Below are 14,516 nucleotides of genomic sequence, written 5' to 3' on the forward strand. Positions count from 1 at the left end.
GTGCATTGTCACATTTCTCATTACATCGCCTAGTAGTGCCCCCGATACTGCATCTAGCAGCTCCGCCCAGTTCCAGAATCTCTGGTACAGAAACCTCCATGCATTAAGCTGTGCTGTCTGCAGTACATGTTGACGTCATGCTTTACTATATGGCTTTAGATAGCTTTTAGATATCCGTAAATACCACCCATAAATCCCAGTCCAGCCCAGGTTGATTCATGCTCCCTGATAACTTCTTTGTAGCCCTCCTGATTCAGCCCTCCTGTGAAGGGCAGCTGCTGGGAACTGTTTGTTTTTGAGGGAGAGGTTTAAAAACACCAGATTGTACTGTATCTTATTTGGAAATGTGCCTTCTTGTGGACCTGAAACCATTCAGGATTAATGAGAAATCCATTCTGGTTTGGGGGTTAGAACATCTAATGGACTGATGAGTGATCCCAGCTGTAATGGACCCCAGGCTGTTTATAAGCGGTTCAGTGTTGTGAGTTAGTTCCCAGACCTGGGTTCCCAGGGTACTTTCTTCCACCCCAAGGGGTGATTATTCCCTGGTTTTTCTTTTTAACATTGTCATATTCTATCGTAGTTCATCTCCATGATCACTTTCATACAGGGTCTTGCATGTCTTCTGAACGACCACTCTGTCATTCCCACTTGAGTGACCCGTGGCAGCCATTTTGGATCAGAATACAATGCAATGTGTGGTGTCTTGCAAGTCAGCTCAGCTGTTGCCACCCAATTTTTTTCCACTTCTGTATCACCAAGCTTAGTTTGATTTCCATTGGCTACTTCTTGCTTGGTAGGGTGGAATTCCAACCACCTTCATGAGTCACACACCTGAAAAGAAAAGAGCATTGTGATTGGTCGGTGACCGAAACGATAGGCCAACACACAATTAGAGGGGCTTCCAAACGAATTAGCGCTCGTGTGCGTCTACTTATGCGCTTGTGCCTGCCTATTCTTTGGAGGATTTGTCAGGCTGACCTCTTGCCTTCAAAGAATATACCCGTCAGCAGAATTCCACAGTTCTGCCGCTGCTCTGTCTGCGCAGCTCCTGGCTCTGTGCCAGGCGACGTCCCTGGGGCTCAGGCGCTGGTGAGGAGAGCAGGCCATAAATATGTTTACATGGCCGATCACACAAGGAGAAAAGACGCTTTTCCTTTGCTTTTCCCTCCTCACCGACCGTGATAATTCCAGAGGCTCTGGCCTTTGAGCTTCAGCCCCGAGGAGTCCAGCCGCTTTCAGGTTCGGAGCTGTAAATGTGGAAGGGAAACAATGGGCGCACGTGGGGTGGGTGCCGTCCGTAGGGCGACGCTCAGTAAGCTTTCCGAGCGAGTCTTTTCATGGCCGTCGAGCTGCCTCTTGCAATAATTTTTTGGGAAAGCTCAAGGGTTGGCTGAGACATTGTAGCTTACTCATCATTCTCTTTGCGTACTCCTGCGGAATGTCATTTTATTTTCTTTTGTCGAGAATGTTTTATCTTCGTGTTTTCAACCGATAGTCCAAAAACATTCCCTAATGCGGTATTTTATGTACTAAACGTCCATATGAAAAAAGGCCCGTTGCAACTGATAAGCGTCAAGAGAATCGGCGAGTACAACTCTTACTGATGTCTTTTGCCGAGGCAAGAACTTGAGACACTTTAATTAACAGTACTTTTAACTCAGCCTAAAATGATAAAAGCAGCCAGTGAAGTAATGCTGCTGTAATGTGACGTGATCCCATTTTTTTCTGTTTTAGTCAGGCTTGCTCCATTTTGTATTAAAGAGAGATAAGGGTGCTGCTGGCATTCACACGGAAACACTTGCATTACTTTTCTGTGAAGGCATTACAAAGCTCAAATAAAGTGCATTTGACTGTGAATGATCCATGGTGATGATTTAGCCCTGGAACTACTTGAGCTATGGGATTTGAGGTAATTGGGAGGACTAGCAGACTGTTAAATTGCTTGCTGCGTGCAGCTCAGACCAGCTGTATTTCTGTTTGGAAGGGAACGCCTTCACTTTCGGACACATGGGTAAGCTTTAGCTAGTGCAGTTGCTTGCTTTCCATCAGGCCTTTTACTCAAAGGCTTGAGTGCTGGCAACAAGTAGCTTAGTGGAAGACTGGCTTTTTCATGCTCTTTTCCCTTTTTTATTTCAAATTTGAAATGGCCAGTGGTATACGTCAGTGCTCAGTGCTGGGACCTACTCGGTCGAGTTGCGAGAGTGTAAGCAATCAGGTGCCGTCCTTCGAAGCACACGATGGCACGCTCAGAGAGGAGTTGGAGGAAGACACTCCACTGCAGCTCTGCAGACGAGCTTGCAGGCATCCAATTGGCCAGCGGGGGTCGCAAGAGAGCAGGGAGACGTGGGTCCAAACGGTCCCCACTAGAAGGCCACCCTAGTAAGGGTGAAAGTCCTGCCCAGAATTAAGACAAACAGATGAAATGTAAAAATAAACGTTTGGGGTTGGGAGAGGGGCAATCTTAATTTCTTTGTTTTTTTTCCAATTTTTTTGTAATTAATCTTAATTTTAGCAGTAAAATTGATGCACACAGCTAGAGGTCCCTAGTCTAATGAAACATATAAATGGGTCATTTGGAGGATTTGACTAAACGTACTTATTTACATCCTGACGGGAGATTAAGCTGTCAGCGGGACTTCTGTCCTTTCTTGGACGGCTATCTAGTGTTGACTCAACTGAATCGTCCCTTTTCCTGGGAGACGGCACCGCCAGACAGCAGGCCCGATCCACACACTAGAACTAGAATGCCTCCCTAGCCAGGTGAGCAGGCTTTTTGAAGGCAATCCTGTGTGGCATTGCAGTGATGTCTGAGCTTTTTGCTACCAGGGATTCCAAATAATAGTAAAAAAATGGGAAAAATACTTTAAAAATATTTACTAGTATGTTTGGTAGAGCAAGGCAGCCAGTGTTTCTGGATTTGCATCAGTGACTGCAGATGCAAATACAAGAACGTCCGGGGAAGTAATTGTGTTGAGAAGGTCTTTTTTAATTTGATTCCCTTTGTGGATATTCAACAAAAACAATTTATTTAGTGAGTTTTTTTCTGAAATGTTGGAGAATTAAGGCATCTCAACATGAATGTGTATGACACATCTCCTCCCGAAGAATGGAAATTAGCTCCAACACTCTGACAGACTTTGCAGCTTTTCTGTGGTCTTAGTTTGCTGTGCTGTCTCAGATACAGAGCTTGTCGAGTCTTTTGAGCTTATTGTGTTCGACAGTACGAGAAGCTCATTCTTTCTCACAGTATTGAGGCTGAGCAATTACAGCAACTACTAAGGTAGCAAAACCAGTACAAATAAATACAAGTTGACTTTAAACCTTTAGTACACATACACTTCCTTCTGTGTAAGGTTACATTTTCCTGCATGGCTAAGATTCAGCAGGCTTATCATTTCCCATTTCTGAATATCAAAGCCACACCCAAACTCATATCTGGCCCTTGAAGGCAGTTTACTGCTGGCTTTCATTCTTCCCCTCTAATCAGGACTGATTTATACCGGGGACATGAGGTGCTTTTAATCTCTTGCCAATCATTGGCATTAATCGATTAATTAATTATCTGGTAGAAAATAAAACCAGCAGTATTACTGGACTCGAGGACCCGATTTGAATATTCCTGCTAGTGAATGTGCTCTGTTCTTTGTTGTGACTGTTCCTTGCAAGACTTTAACCCCTGACTGAAGCCATTTAACCCAGACTGACTTGTGGCCGTGGTATCTGAGGATCCTTAAAATCCCTAGTTAATTAGGTCTGAATAGATTATGGCTTGTCATCTTGTGTCAAAGCAGTTTTACTTCCCTGTCATCCTGAATGACCGCGGAATAGCATTACCTCATCGGTCAAGAACTCTCCCATTAAATTTCATCACAAAACCTGGTTCTCAGACCTAGGCCAAGATATTGAAAACACCTACTATATTATCGAATAACTCTAAATCCCATTCAGACCTGTGGCTGTACAGAGGTGTGATTCGGTCAGATACTGTACTTGGGTCATATGCCATAATTTCAGGTTGTTGACATAAATGCTACGTTTCTCCAACTTTTAACACAGAAGCCCTTTAAAATTATAGCACTCTGGAAGAAGATTATAATCTTTGTAAGATTGGTAATATATTTATGTACTAATGTAACTCCCACAAAAGTTGTGACATTGAGGCGATTTATCATATTCCCAAGGAATGTCTAAACCAGGGTTTAGTTAAAAAAATATGGACGCATATGAACCCAACAGTTGAATTTACTGTGTACATTGTGCTGTCTGTGCAGTTCTAAAATGGGTAATTTATGAACTATGGAAATATCAGCACAATATTTTTAAATGGAAAATATTTTTCCTGAGAATGCCCTGGGACTCCTTTACAGACCCCGAGGGTCACTGAGTACCAGTTCTGGAGCCCCTGCCTTAGAGCTTACAAAATTTTACTACATGTTCTCATTTGTATTGTAAGTTTCCCGTAAATCAGCTTAAAGTTTGTACAGAAAACAGGAAGCAGCACTTTGTACAAAAAATAGTACATTTTTTTAATGTGTTTTTTTTTTAATTCAGATTTTTAAAAAAAGATTTTTTTAAACCAGATTTTCCCTTCTCCAACCGGTTTCACTCTTTACTCGGGGTTATAAATATCGTGGTGCCTGCCTGCCTTCTGTGAACAGGCCCGCTTTCGAGCGAGCCAATCGCTGAGGGGGAAGAAAGGCTTCCGCGGTCGCCTTGCAGTCGACGTTCCCCGCGCTGCGGTCTGACTCCGCTGAGTCGATGGCTCCAGGGCAGGGCGCTTTGAATGAACGCTGTGACTAGGCCCAGGCCGGGCTGCCCGGGAGGAACACGCGTTGTTTTATGAGCGCACTCGCAAAGTGGGAGGCGACCCTGGAACGACTTGTCTTACGTGAGTTTAGTTTTTTTTTCTTAGCTTGGTCTTTAGCTTGTAAGGTACACGTCACTCCTCTCTTTTAGTCTCTCTTTCTCTCGGTTTTTCTGCGAACTCTATGTTCTTATATTCTTAAGAATTCTATGAAAAGGGGCAGTATGTAGGATCCTCTCTTGTTGTTGCAGAGCTTATAATTGCATAAATGAAAGCTGTACTACTCTGGGGCCTTAGTTATGTTGTTTTGATTAAATATTTTCCCTATGCTTTTTGTTTTAATCAAGTTTAAATAAAGGACTGTTAAATTTATATCTCTCTTTCTCTCACTCCCCCTCACCTATCTCTCTGTCTCTCTCTTCCCTTTCCTCCCCCTCTCTGTCTTTCTTGCTATCTCATTTTCTCTCTCTCCCCTCTCATTCTTTTGTTCTCTCTGTCTTTTTCCATCTTTTTCTCTGTTAGCCCTCTCCCTCGCTTCCTCTCCCCTCTCTTTTCTCTTTCTCAGTCTCTCCTGCTGACAGTATCGGTGTTCTATCTGGCGTTAGTTCTGGAATGCCGTTTCTAGCTGGGCTGAGGGTCTAGTCCCCTGCAGTTCCTTGGCATCATGGCTGCCTGTCCGTCCAAATCAAATCAACAGCCCCAGTAAAACACTCTGGGTTAAGCTGTCTTCATCTAAGGTGAAGGAGAAGAGAAAGAAAGAAGGAGGGCAGAACAGTGCGCCTTCCAAGGGTGTAGCTCAGCAAATCAAATCCGTTCAAAATGCATCTACTGCTCGTAGCACATTTTGCAAATCGTTGGCCACAAGACGCTTCACGGCGTACCTTGGCCTAAACCCCCTACGAATGCAAGCCAAGGCCAGAAGCAGCAAGGCAGAACAAACATAAACACAGACCAGGCTCAGTTCAGTTTTTCCCCTTTCTCTGCGTCTCACATCGCGTAACGTCTCCCTGCTTCTGCTGCAATGGAGGATTACCAGTCACTGAGCCAGAGCACTGGCAGAGGAGTTTCCACGTGTGCGTTTGTGTGTGTGTGAGGGTGTGTGAGAGGGTGTGTGTGTGTGAGACAGAGAGGGTGTGAGAGGGTGCGTGTCGCTTTAAGAGAGCGGCTCCAGCTCTGAGAATCCACTTTGGGATCACAGAGCACCGCTCCTCTTTGTGCTTGAAAGGGACTGTAGATTAAAGCTGTGGACAGAGGTAAGGGTTCGGCATGTTGGTCTTTCTTCTTCGGTTTGTTTTATTAATCGGATGAAGGAGTGTAAAGTCTCCACCGGGCCGTTTCATCCACAGAGAGGCGCGGATTTACTGAGCCTCTGTTTTATTTCCTGCGTTTTCTAATTATTTCAATTTCTTGCCTAACTCTGATTTCAAAAAACGTGTTTCAGCTTGTTACCTCTTTTTGATCTTGGCAGAATTTGATTTGTTTGTAAGCCTTGCTTGACTTCCGTTAAAGCAGTCCAGGGTTATTCCGTGTCATTGCAAACTTTCCATTTTTACCCCCTAGTATTGCGTTTAGTATATTCCAAAAAATGCATTTCAGCATGCCGTGTTTTCCGGATTTGTTTTGGGTGTTTGTTTTAGTATCGCATTTGTCAAGTAGTCACGGATTTGTAGAAAACCTTTCACAGGTTTTTTTTTTTCACAGTTCTGGTACTATTTTCAAAAACGTGTTTCACCGTGTCATGTGTTCTGGCTTGACAACTGAATTGGATTTTTGAACACCGCTCTGGAGAAGCGTAGAAGTATTCAGGGGTCTTCCTGAGTTAACGCAGACTCTCTGCTCCCAGAGTAGTCTTGCGTTGCGATGAGGGTGGCGTGTGTGGCCAGTGTGCAGGTCGTGAGTGAAAGCTTCTTTTCCCTGTGCTGTAACTGTACGGTTGTTGTTCCCGCCCCCCTTTCCTGTGGGTGGAAAGATTGACCTGACGGGAGCTGTGGTTCGTCTCTTTGTTTGTTTTGCTTGCTCTCGTAGGTTGTCAGGGCAGGCTACACACTGGTCTGACATGTGTGTGGCTTGTGTATGTGCATTGAAGAAGAGTTCCCATTCATTTTTCATTCTGTCCCAGAGAGGAATTGTAGACAAACTGGAAATGTGAAACGATAAGCTGAAAAATGGATACATACCTGATTGCCAGCCAATAGGGTGGCATGCATTCACTAAGCTCAAATTTGCCACAGTGTAGTCTTTGTATCCTCAAAGTTTTAATCAAAATTGTTAATGTATTTAAGCATTACCTTAACCTTAATTACTTTAATCATTCATACAGGCTTACATATAGGTGTTTGTTTCAAGACCAATGAATTTCGCCTATTCTGGCATCGTGCCTCTCTCTCGCTCTGTTTTTGCGCTGCTTGTCCGGATGATAAGAGTAGTCTCCTGTCATCATATCTGAGAACCACAACATGACATGAAAGTGTTAAGTAGACCTGTAGACGTGAGCTAATAATAACAGAACTTCATTGTGCTACTGAGTGAGGAGACAGTCATGCTCCAAGAATAGCGAAACTTCCATTGCTCCAGAAAGCTAGCACAAGCAGGCAGCTAACACATTCTTATTTCATTAGAATTACATTACAAATGTAGTATACTGTAAACGTGTTACATTCCCGAGCAGGTCTTATGAACGAAACAACAATAGCTTAACCTGTTGGCTCCAAGCTTGAAGTATTTTCTCTTACCTCTGATAAGAGGATCCTCTTACCTCTAAGCTATACTGGTTGTTAGTTTTAGTTTTAGAGTATTTCCTCTCCAAGGGATTTCTTTATTGGTACCAGCTTGGCTTGAAGTGAACCCCGCCTGTGATTTTCAGAGGTCATTGCTCTTCAAGATTATGTTCAAGGGCAAACCTTGATAAACCTTGATAAACTTTTATTTATATAGTAGCAGGCTCTGGATGTGTGAAGGATTTTTCCTATGGCCACTGGCCATTTCATCCAGGAACATAGCCTCCACCGCTTTGTTTATATGTCGTTTTCTCCTCCTCTCACTATTTCCATATGTCCCTCTCTTCTTCAATTTGAACTGAGGACCACAAGTTATTTTGTCTAATAATATGGGATTTCCACATCTTACCAACTAATGAAAAAAGATAATGTTATGAATATCATTGGTCCTCTTCAGGAAGAAAATAAATATCCAAATACAACACATTATCTGTGAATTTACCAAAAGGGTATTTTAGTTTGGATACACACCTGTTAACTTATTTTCAGTCAGCAGGATGTTGCCTCACAAAATGAATTAGGAGGCTTCAGTTACAGGCAAATGAGGCTTAGGCCCCCAATTAGTATCAGTTGTGATGCATGATTAAGCTCCACTGAAGGTGCACTAATGCACCTGCTTGTTTCTCTTTTGTGTTCCTCCTAGATGACTTGGGGAGAGCTGGACTGCTGCTTGAAAGGGGAGAGGTGGAGTTCGCAGGAGGATGTGGAACTCTAGGTGTTTCACCGAACACAGACACCTGAACTGGTAAGATTTATCCTCAGTCTAACTGCAGAAGGCGTAGTGCACTCACCCTTTAATAATAATAATGAATACATAGGGTTTGCTCACGTTACAGTTCGACCTACGGATTTAAAGTCCTGTCCTTACTGTGAAAGCACTACCTGTTTTTTGTCTCAGAGGAGCTGTGTTGTTTTGTCTCCAGATGACAATGGGTAACTCAGAGAGCCAGTACAGTATTCAGGGCTCCAGGCGTGCCGGCCTCGTCCTCCCCGGGAAACAAAAACCCTGTTCCCTGAAGTTCCTCCCCATCAAAGAAGAAGCTCTGTCCCTGCACGGCTGGTGGAGGGGCGGGGCCGGGGGATCAGCCACCCACCTGCGAGCGGCAGGGAGCGGCTGCCAGTCTCACACTACCCACCCCTATGACTCCATCAGCCATGGAAATAAGCCCAGCCCCAACGGCAGGCTGCAACCCAAAACGTGCGAGCAAGACGGCGAAGGCGACGGTCTACACCTGCCTCCGGAGAACGGCTACCATTACTATGGCAACAGTGAGCTGGCCGACGAATTGACAGGCCGTGCCCTGAACAGGCGGTGGTCGTCTGGGGGGAGGTTCCCTGGGGATGGGCGGGGAAGCCCCAAGGTGGTGATCCGGAAGGACGGGAGCCTCCGGGTGGAGTTCACCAGCATGGACGACGGCGGAGAGGCGGCGGGCGAGTCGGACGGGCCGGTGCAGCTGCTCCGGTTCTCCCCCGCGGCCGAGTCCGCGGTCGGCCCGCCGGAGGAGAACCTGTGGCTCCGGACCCCCCGCGGCACGCTGTCTCCGCCCTCCGACCCCACCCCCCAGACGAGCAAGGGCAGCTCGGCCAGCTCGGACTGCTCCTGGTACGACTGGTCCTGCGGGAACGATGCCGACCCCGCCCTCTCGCCCGGCGGGCCTCTGACCCGCCGCGCTGGCGACGCCAAACCGCTTGGCCGGTGCCCGTGCGCCGCCTCGTTCTCGGACCTGTACCGCGACCCCTCCCTGGCCTCCACCTTCCCGGCCGCTAAGGACCTGTCGGTCCGGTACCTGGACCCCCGCCGCACCCCCCACCGCCACTCCTGCGTGTCCGCCCTGGACGTCACCGCTGAGGAGGAGTGCCCGGAGGCCAGGCAGTACGCCTCCTACACGCTGCCCTGCCGGAAGGCCCGGCCGACTGCCGACGCTGCCGCCGCTAAGAAGGAGGACGGCCTGATAAGACGCATGCGCCGCTTCAGCGACTGGACAGGAAGCCTGAGCAACAGGAAGAGGAAACTGCAGGTGAGGGGGCGGGGAACTGCTTGGGGGTGTGGCCCTGCGAGGTGGGGCCCTATTGGGGGGTGGCTCTGCGGGGGTGTGGTTCTGCCGGCCGGTGGGGCTCTACAGGTGAGGAGCCTCATTTTGCATATGTTTTTCACATTTCCTGCTGTTGCCTTGATGAAGAGGAGATATATTTTTTATGCTTTTACCTAAACATTACATGTGACGCATCAAGGCTGTGTGAAAGGATTCACAGATTTCAGATAAAAACTCCATTTACTACTATTATTTGCTGAAAATTTTTTTTTATTTTTTATTTAGATTCACACAGCAGTTTCCCTAATTATATATCACGTGTATTATGAATATTTTTGTTTTGACTGAGCCAAAACTAATATTTAGAAATAGTAAAAAAAAAAGTAGTGCTTTATTGTTACATTCTATATAGTGAATTTAAGCATTTCTAAAGGAAAGATGCCATCCTAAGTTTTTCCTTTCTACTACCACATTGTTCTTATGTATAATATAATATAGTAGTTCCATTGTCTTTCATTGTAGGACTCTTTCCCAGCTTTCAGTCAGAACACCTGTTGGGTGTGGTCAGGGTGTGGCCCGGAGTGACTACTTTTCATCGTTGGTTATGCAAACAAGCTGGCCTTTGTCTTTGTTGTTGTCTGTTATTACTAGATTTTACAGCCTTAATGTCCCTGACTGCTTGTATTTGTACGTGGTGAGAATTCATTTAAGAAAGCATGCCTCAAAGATATGGTAGAGTAGGCTGTATTAGCCTAAAATGAATAGGCAGACATGAATTGTTTATTGTTTTGGAACATCCTCAAGGATTTAAGACAGACTGAACAAATTCCAGTTCTCTGGTTGGAACGTACGTCGTAAAAAGTTTTTAATAAAAAAAACCCGGCACATTCTGCCAGAAAGACAACTGCCCCCGCTAGAGATTCCAGCTGCATACCTTATGGAGTAGCGGCACGGGAAAAGAAGTCAAGGCTAGGCGTCTCTATAGGAGCTGACATGTGAATGGAGCGTTCTGAAAATAACCACTAGCAGCTAGCAGCAGCTGTCAGCAGAGTGGGAGGAGATAAGCGTCTTCTCAAGCGTTCTTGGAGGGATGGGGTTTGGGCTGTAGCGTTTGTGCGCCACATCACCGGGGGCTGAACATTACCCCCCCCCCCCCCAACCTAGAGCTTGTGGTTGCAGGGGCGTGGCACCGGCTGTCAAGGAAGGAGCTCGCAAGGCGCCGTAGAGCGAACTATGGATCCACATGTGGATCAGATTGGCGTGATCATCACCACAGGCATTTAGCAGATGCTCTTATCCAGAGCGACTTCCACAACTTTTTACAGAGCATTTATATTGCATCCATTTATACAGCCGGGTGTATACTGAAGCAATGCAGGTTAAGTACCTGGCTCAAGGGTACAACGGCCGACCATTGCGATGTGGCTACAAAGAAAGGTTTCATACTGTCCGTGTGAGGGTATGTTATAATGGGCAGCAGGCCACCAATGTCTATGATGGCTATAACAGAACTGACTAATTTCAAAGCCATTTTCACCGTTCAGTGGACCTCCTGCAATTTTACACAATCCAGTATACTCAGCCAAATACCTTACTGCTCCTATAATCACACACATAATAAGATAATGAATGTAGATTAAGTCTGTCTACTATTAAACTCTATTATATTGTTCTTCTCTTTGCGCACTGGAGCCACTCTGTAATGGAGAATGTGGGCAAAGGGAAGGATGGTATAAATAACATCGCTACTTTGCTTACGCTCTCAAAATAAGCAGACCGTTGAAGAGGTGTGAAGCAAATGCTATTGTAGCTCTGTCCCCAGACTTTATTCACGGTGCAGTGCGGTGTTGACCCCTTGCATAGGTCAAAGGTCATAGGTCTGAGACACTGTAAAACGGCACCACTGAGGTGCATGCGAGTGTCAGGAAATCCTTGACGTGCGGCTTGCTCAGAATTACTCACATACCAACGTAAGAACGAGCTGACAACTGGATGTAGCGCCTGTGAATGGACCCGTCAAAAGCCTGTTATTTAAGGAGGGTCATTCACACATGTTAGAGCTGCATTCAACATTCAAGCAGCTGTCTGACTGGCATCCACAGCCATGTTTTTCATGTTTTATGCCATTAAAAGTAACTGCAGTAACAAAAATTATTTGACTCTTTGTTTGATTATTTGATAGCTGTCTGTTTCTGTAGTGTTTTTTTGCATTCCGATTCCCCTGCAATAACTGAAAAGGCAATGGCTTCTGTTCAAAAAACGCTTTGTGCCAGTATGCTCAGGGTTTTTTAAAAATTTTATATAAAAACACTCCTGCATCCGTTTGGCTTACCCCACCTTTCCGTAAGCAAAATCTGCATGAAAATGAGAAAATCAGTAAACAGGTGAAAAAATAATTTATAAGATGTATTTTTGGTTGAATTAACAAATCCCCTATGGCGTGCAAAGTTTGAATCAGATTGCCCATCCGAGCCGTATATTCAAGTATATTCAATTATGGCTGTCACAGCTTCCTAACCTCGTCAAATGAACCTGTACTGATCTGGACTCCTCGTGAGTGTAGCTGTACTGTACGTAGCTGTACAAAATAAGTATTGTACCTTACTTAGTACCCGTGTTTAGCAGTTGTCTATGACCATGAAATGCACTTTTTGTACGTCGTTTTTTATAAAAACGTCTGCCAAATAAATGTAATGTAATGTAATGTGAGTATTCCTCAGTTGTTCACCGGCAGTTATTTATTTAGTTTTTGCAGATTTTTGCACGTTATTGGACTTGCTACGTTACGGCAGTAGCCGTGACCATAATTTACTATTCGCAGGGCGTTCTTTGTCCTCCGTGTCTGGGTGCCCGTCTGCCTGCGGATTACAGCCTCACAGCCTTGCGTATCCGTTACGCAAGGAGGCCTCAGCCGCCTGTAAGCCGCTGGGGCTCACCTCCAGGCCAATGTCCTCCACCGCTACAGCGCCCGCACTTAGCGTGCGCGGAGTTTGACATGCAAATCGTGATTTGCTAAAACTGTACATTCATATTCAAATTTTATAGTTAGTACGCAGAATCATAACGAGCTGTGTCTTGCGTGGTATCGCCGAAGGTGTTCTCAGTAAAGCGTAGCCTAATTTTCAAAATAAAGAAAGCGTGAAACATTTCGTGAAGCTGGTCACCGCACATTATCTTTCTTGATGGCTTGTCCCCCTAAAAAGTGTCTGTCAGCGTCCCCAGTTTAAGCTTAATGGGCCATTGACTTGTTCCTGGCCCTACGACAAGTAATTTGTACAATAGCCAATGAATCTTTGTCGAGTGCCTTGAATATATGATCTGTATAATACAGCAGTCAAAACGTATGTTTAATAATAATGCTTTGGCGTAATGTTTTATTGTGTTGGAAACCAAATATTTGTTCTGAAGGCTGATTACTGCCATGAGAGGACAAATCCAGATCACTCGTCAATTACCCGCTCAATCACACCTGATTAATAAAGAGGCCAGTTGGAACTGATACCAGCATTAGGAGCGACTCATCACAAACCCATGCAATAAATAATGATTTTAACATTAAATATCCTTTAAGGAACACCTGAGGATAACAGTTTTTTTTTTTTTTTAACATTTTTACAGTTTTTCATCTCGAGTCACTATAAATTTATTTTGATTTTAAATGTCAAACAGCCAAGGGCTTTGTTAAAAAAACACGAATTCAAGCTATTTGGCTTGTCACCAGTTTTACAATCCATTAACTGTTAAGACAAGAAGGGTGATAGATTTAGAATCTTTTTTTTTTTTGGAGAATGTCCTTGTGTTTTGTGGAACACTGAGCATAAATATTGTTATCTTGCTTGGTTTTGTGGTTGAAAATGGTATAGCGGCAGCCTACCTATAATTGCTTTAAAAAAAAGTACCATTCGTTTTCTGTGTTATATTGTTGAGGAAAGAAGTGCCAGTAATTTATAGGCTCATACCAAGGCTGATAATCTCAGGTGTAATTATAGAGGCAGCATAGACATTTACTGGTCAAATGTAGTCACAAGTGGCCAGGTACACACAGCAAAGCCAATTTGCTTTGGGTGCATTACTATAGACCTCTACCAGACATGCCCAATGGTCATACCATGACTAAAGGGTGTCTTTAATTTGTGTATCTGAAATATTTTAATGTTTTAATATCATACAGTCGTTTAATATATAATGTCCCATTTAAATGAAAAATTGACCCAAACAGTAAAAAAAAAAGAAAATTTATAATACAAGCACTCGACGCACAGTGCCTGTAATACCCTGTTTGACAAGATAGTAGACAGATTATTCCTGCGGGTGTAGGTGGGAAGAACTCCTGTTTAATATGAAGAGTAGTTCATGTCAGCACACTCAGCTGCATGTCATTATCTTTACAATTTTGAAATGAATCATCTGTACATGCGTGGGTCTTGCCCAACTGAAAAATGTGGCATGTCAGTACAGCGTTCCTCTGTTTTTAACTTTATTTTTATAAGTGAGTGTAGGCAGCCATTTCTGTGTTTCCCCTGAATGAAGATCCCACAATTCACTGCAAAGTGTTTGTCTGTATGTTATATAATGAAGATAAATCAAGCTATATTTGGTGCAATTGCTACCACAATCAATGTAAGGAATAACATAGGGATTAGCTATTGGCAGTGAATTTTAAGGCTTAACACGAGGAAATGGTGGAAGTCTTTCCTATATTGGTATAATTACCGGTGATCGCACAAGGCGCAGTGCAGTAATTGGCCTGCCCCCTCCATGTGAGGCTAAAATCGGCACGGGAAGGTGTGTCTTTATTTGGGTTCTTCTGTGTAAAAGGACCAGTTTCCCGGAGAGCCGGTGGTGTCACATTCGATTAGCTCTGCTTTGGCCTAAGCCTCCTGTTCCCTGGTTAGCGGT

At 44.6% G+C, this 14,516-nt stretch overlaps 1 protein-coding gene across 3 annotated transcripts in view; it reads left to right on the forward strand.

Annotated features, from left to right (window-relative positions):
• tiam2a (TIAM Rac1 associated GEF 2a) overlaps positions 1–14,516 on the forward strand; it is an 89,665-nt gene that overhangs the window by 25,792 nt on the left and 49,357 nt on the right. For 2 of the 3 annotated variants that reach the window (XM_035387767.1, XM_035387776.1), the window contains exons 2-3: positions 8,228–8,329; positions 8,508–9,602. In XM_035387767.1, the coding sequence (XP_035243658.1) occupies positions 8,508–9,602 (1,095 nt within the window). In that variant the 5' untranslated portion in view covers positions 8,228–8,329. Of the gene's footprint in view, positions 1–5,925; positions 6,061–8,227; positions 8,330–8,507; positions 9,603–14,516 lie in introns of those variants that run through there. The other variant, XM_035387783.1, reaches the window with a different exon arrangement.

The sequence above is a fragment of the Anguilla anguilla genome, chromosome 1 (genome assembly GCF_013347855.1).
Source record: "Anguilla anguilla isolate fAngAng1 chromosome 1, fAngAng1.pri, whole genome shotgun sequence".
In the NCBI taxonomy this organism is placed as follows: Eukaryota; Metazoa; Chordata; class Actinopteri; order Anguilliformes; family Anguillidae; genus Anguilla; species Anguilla anguilla.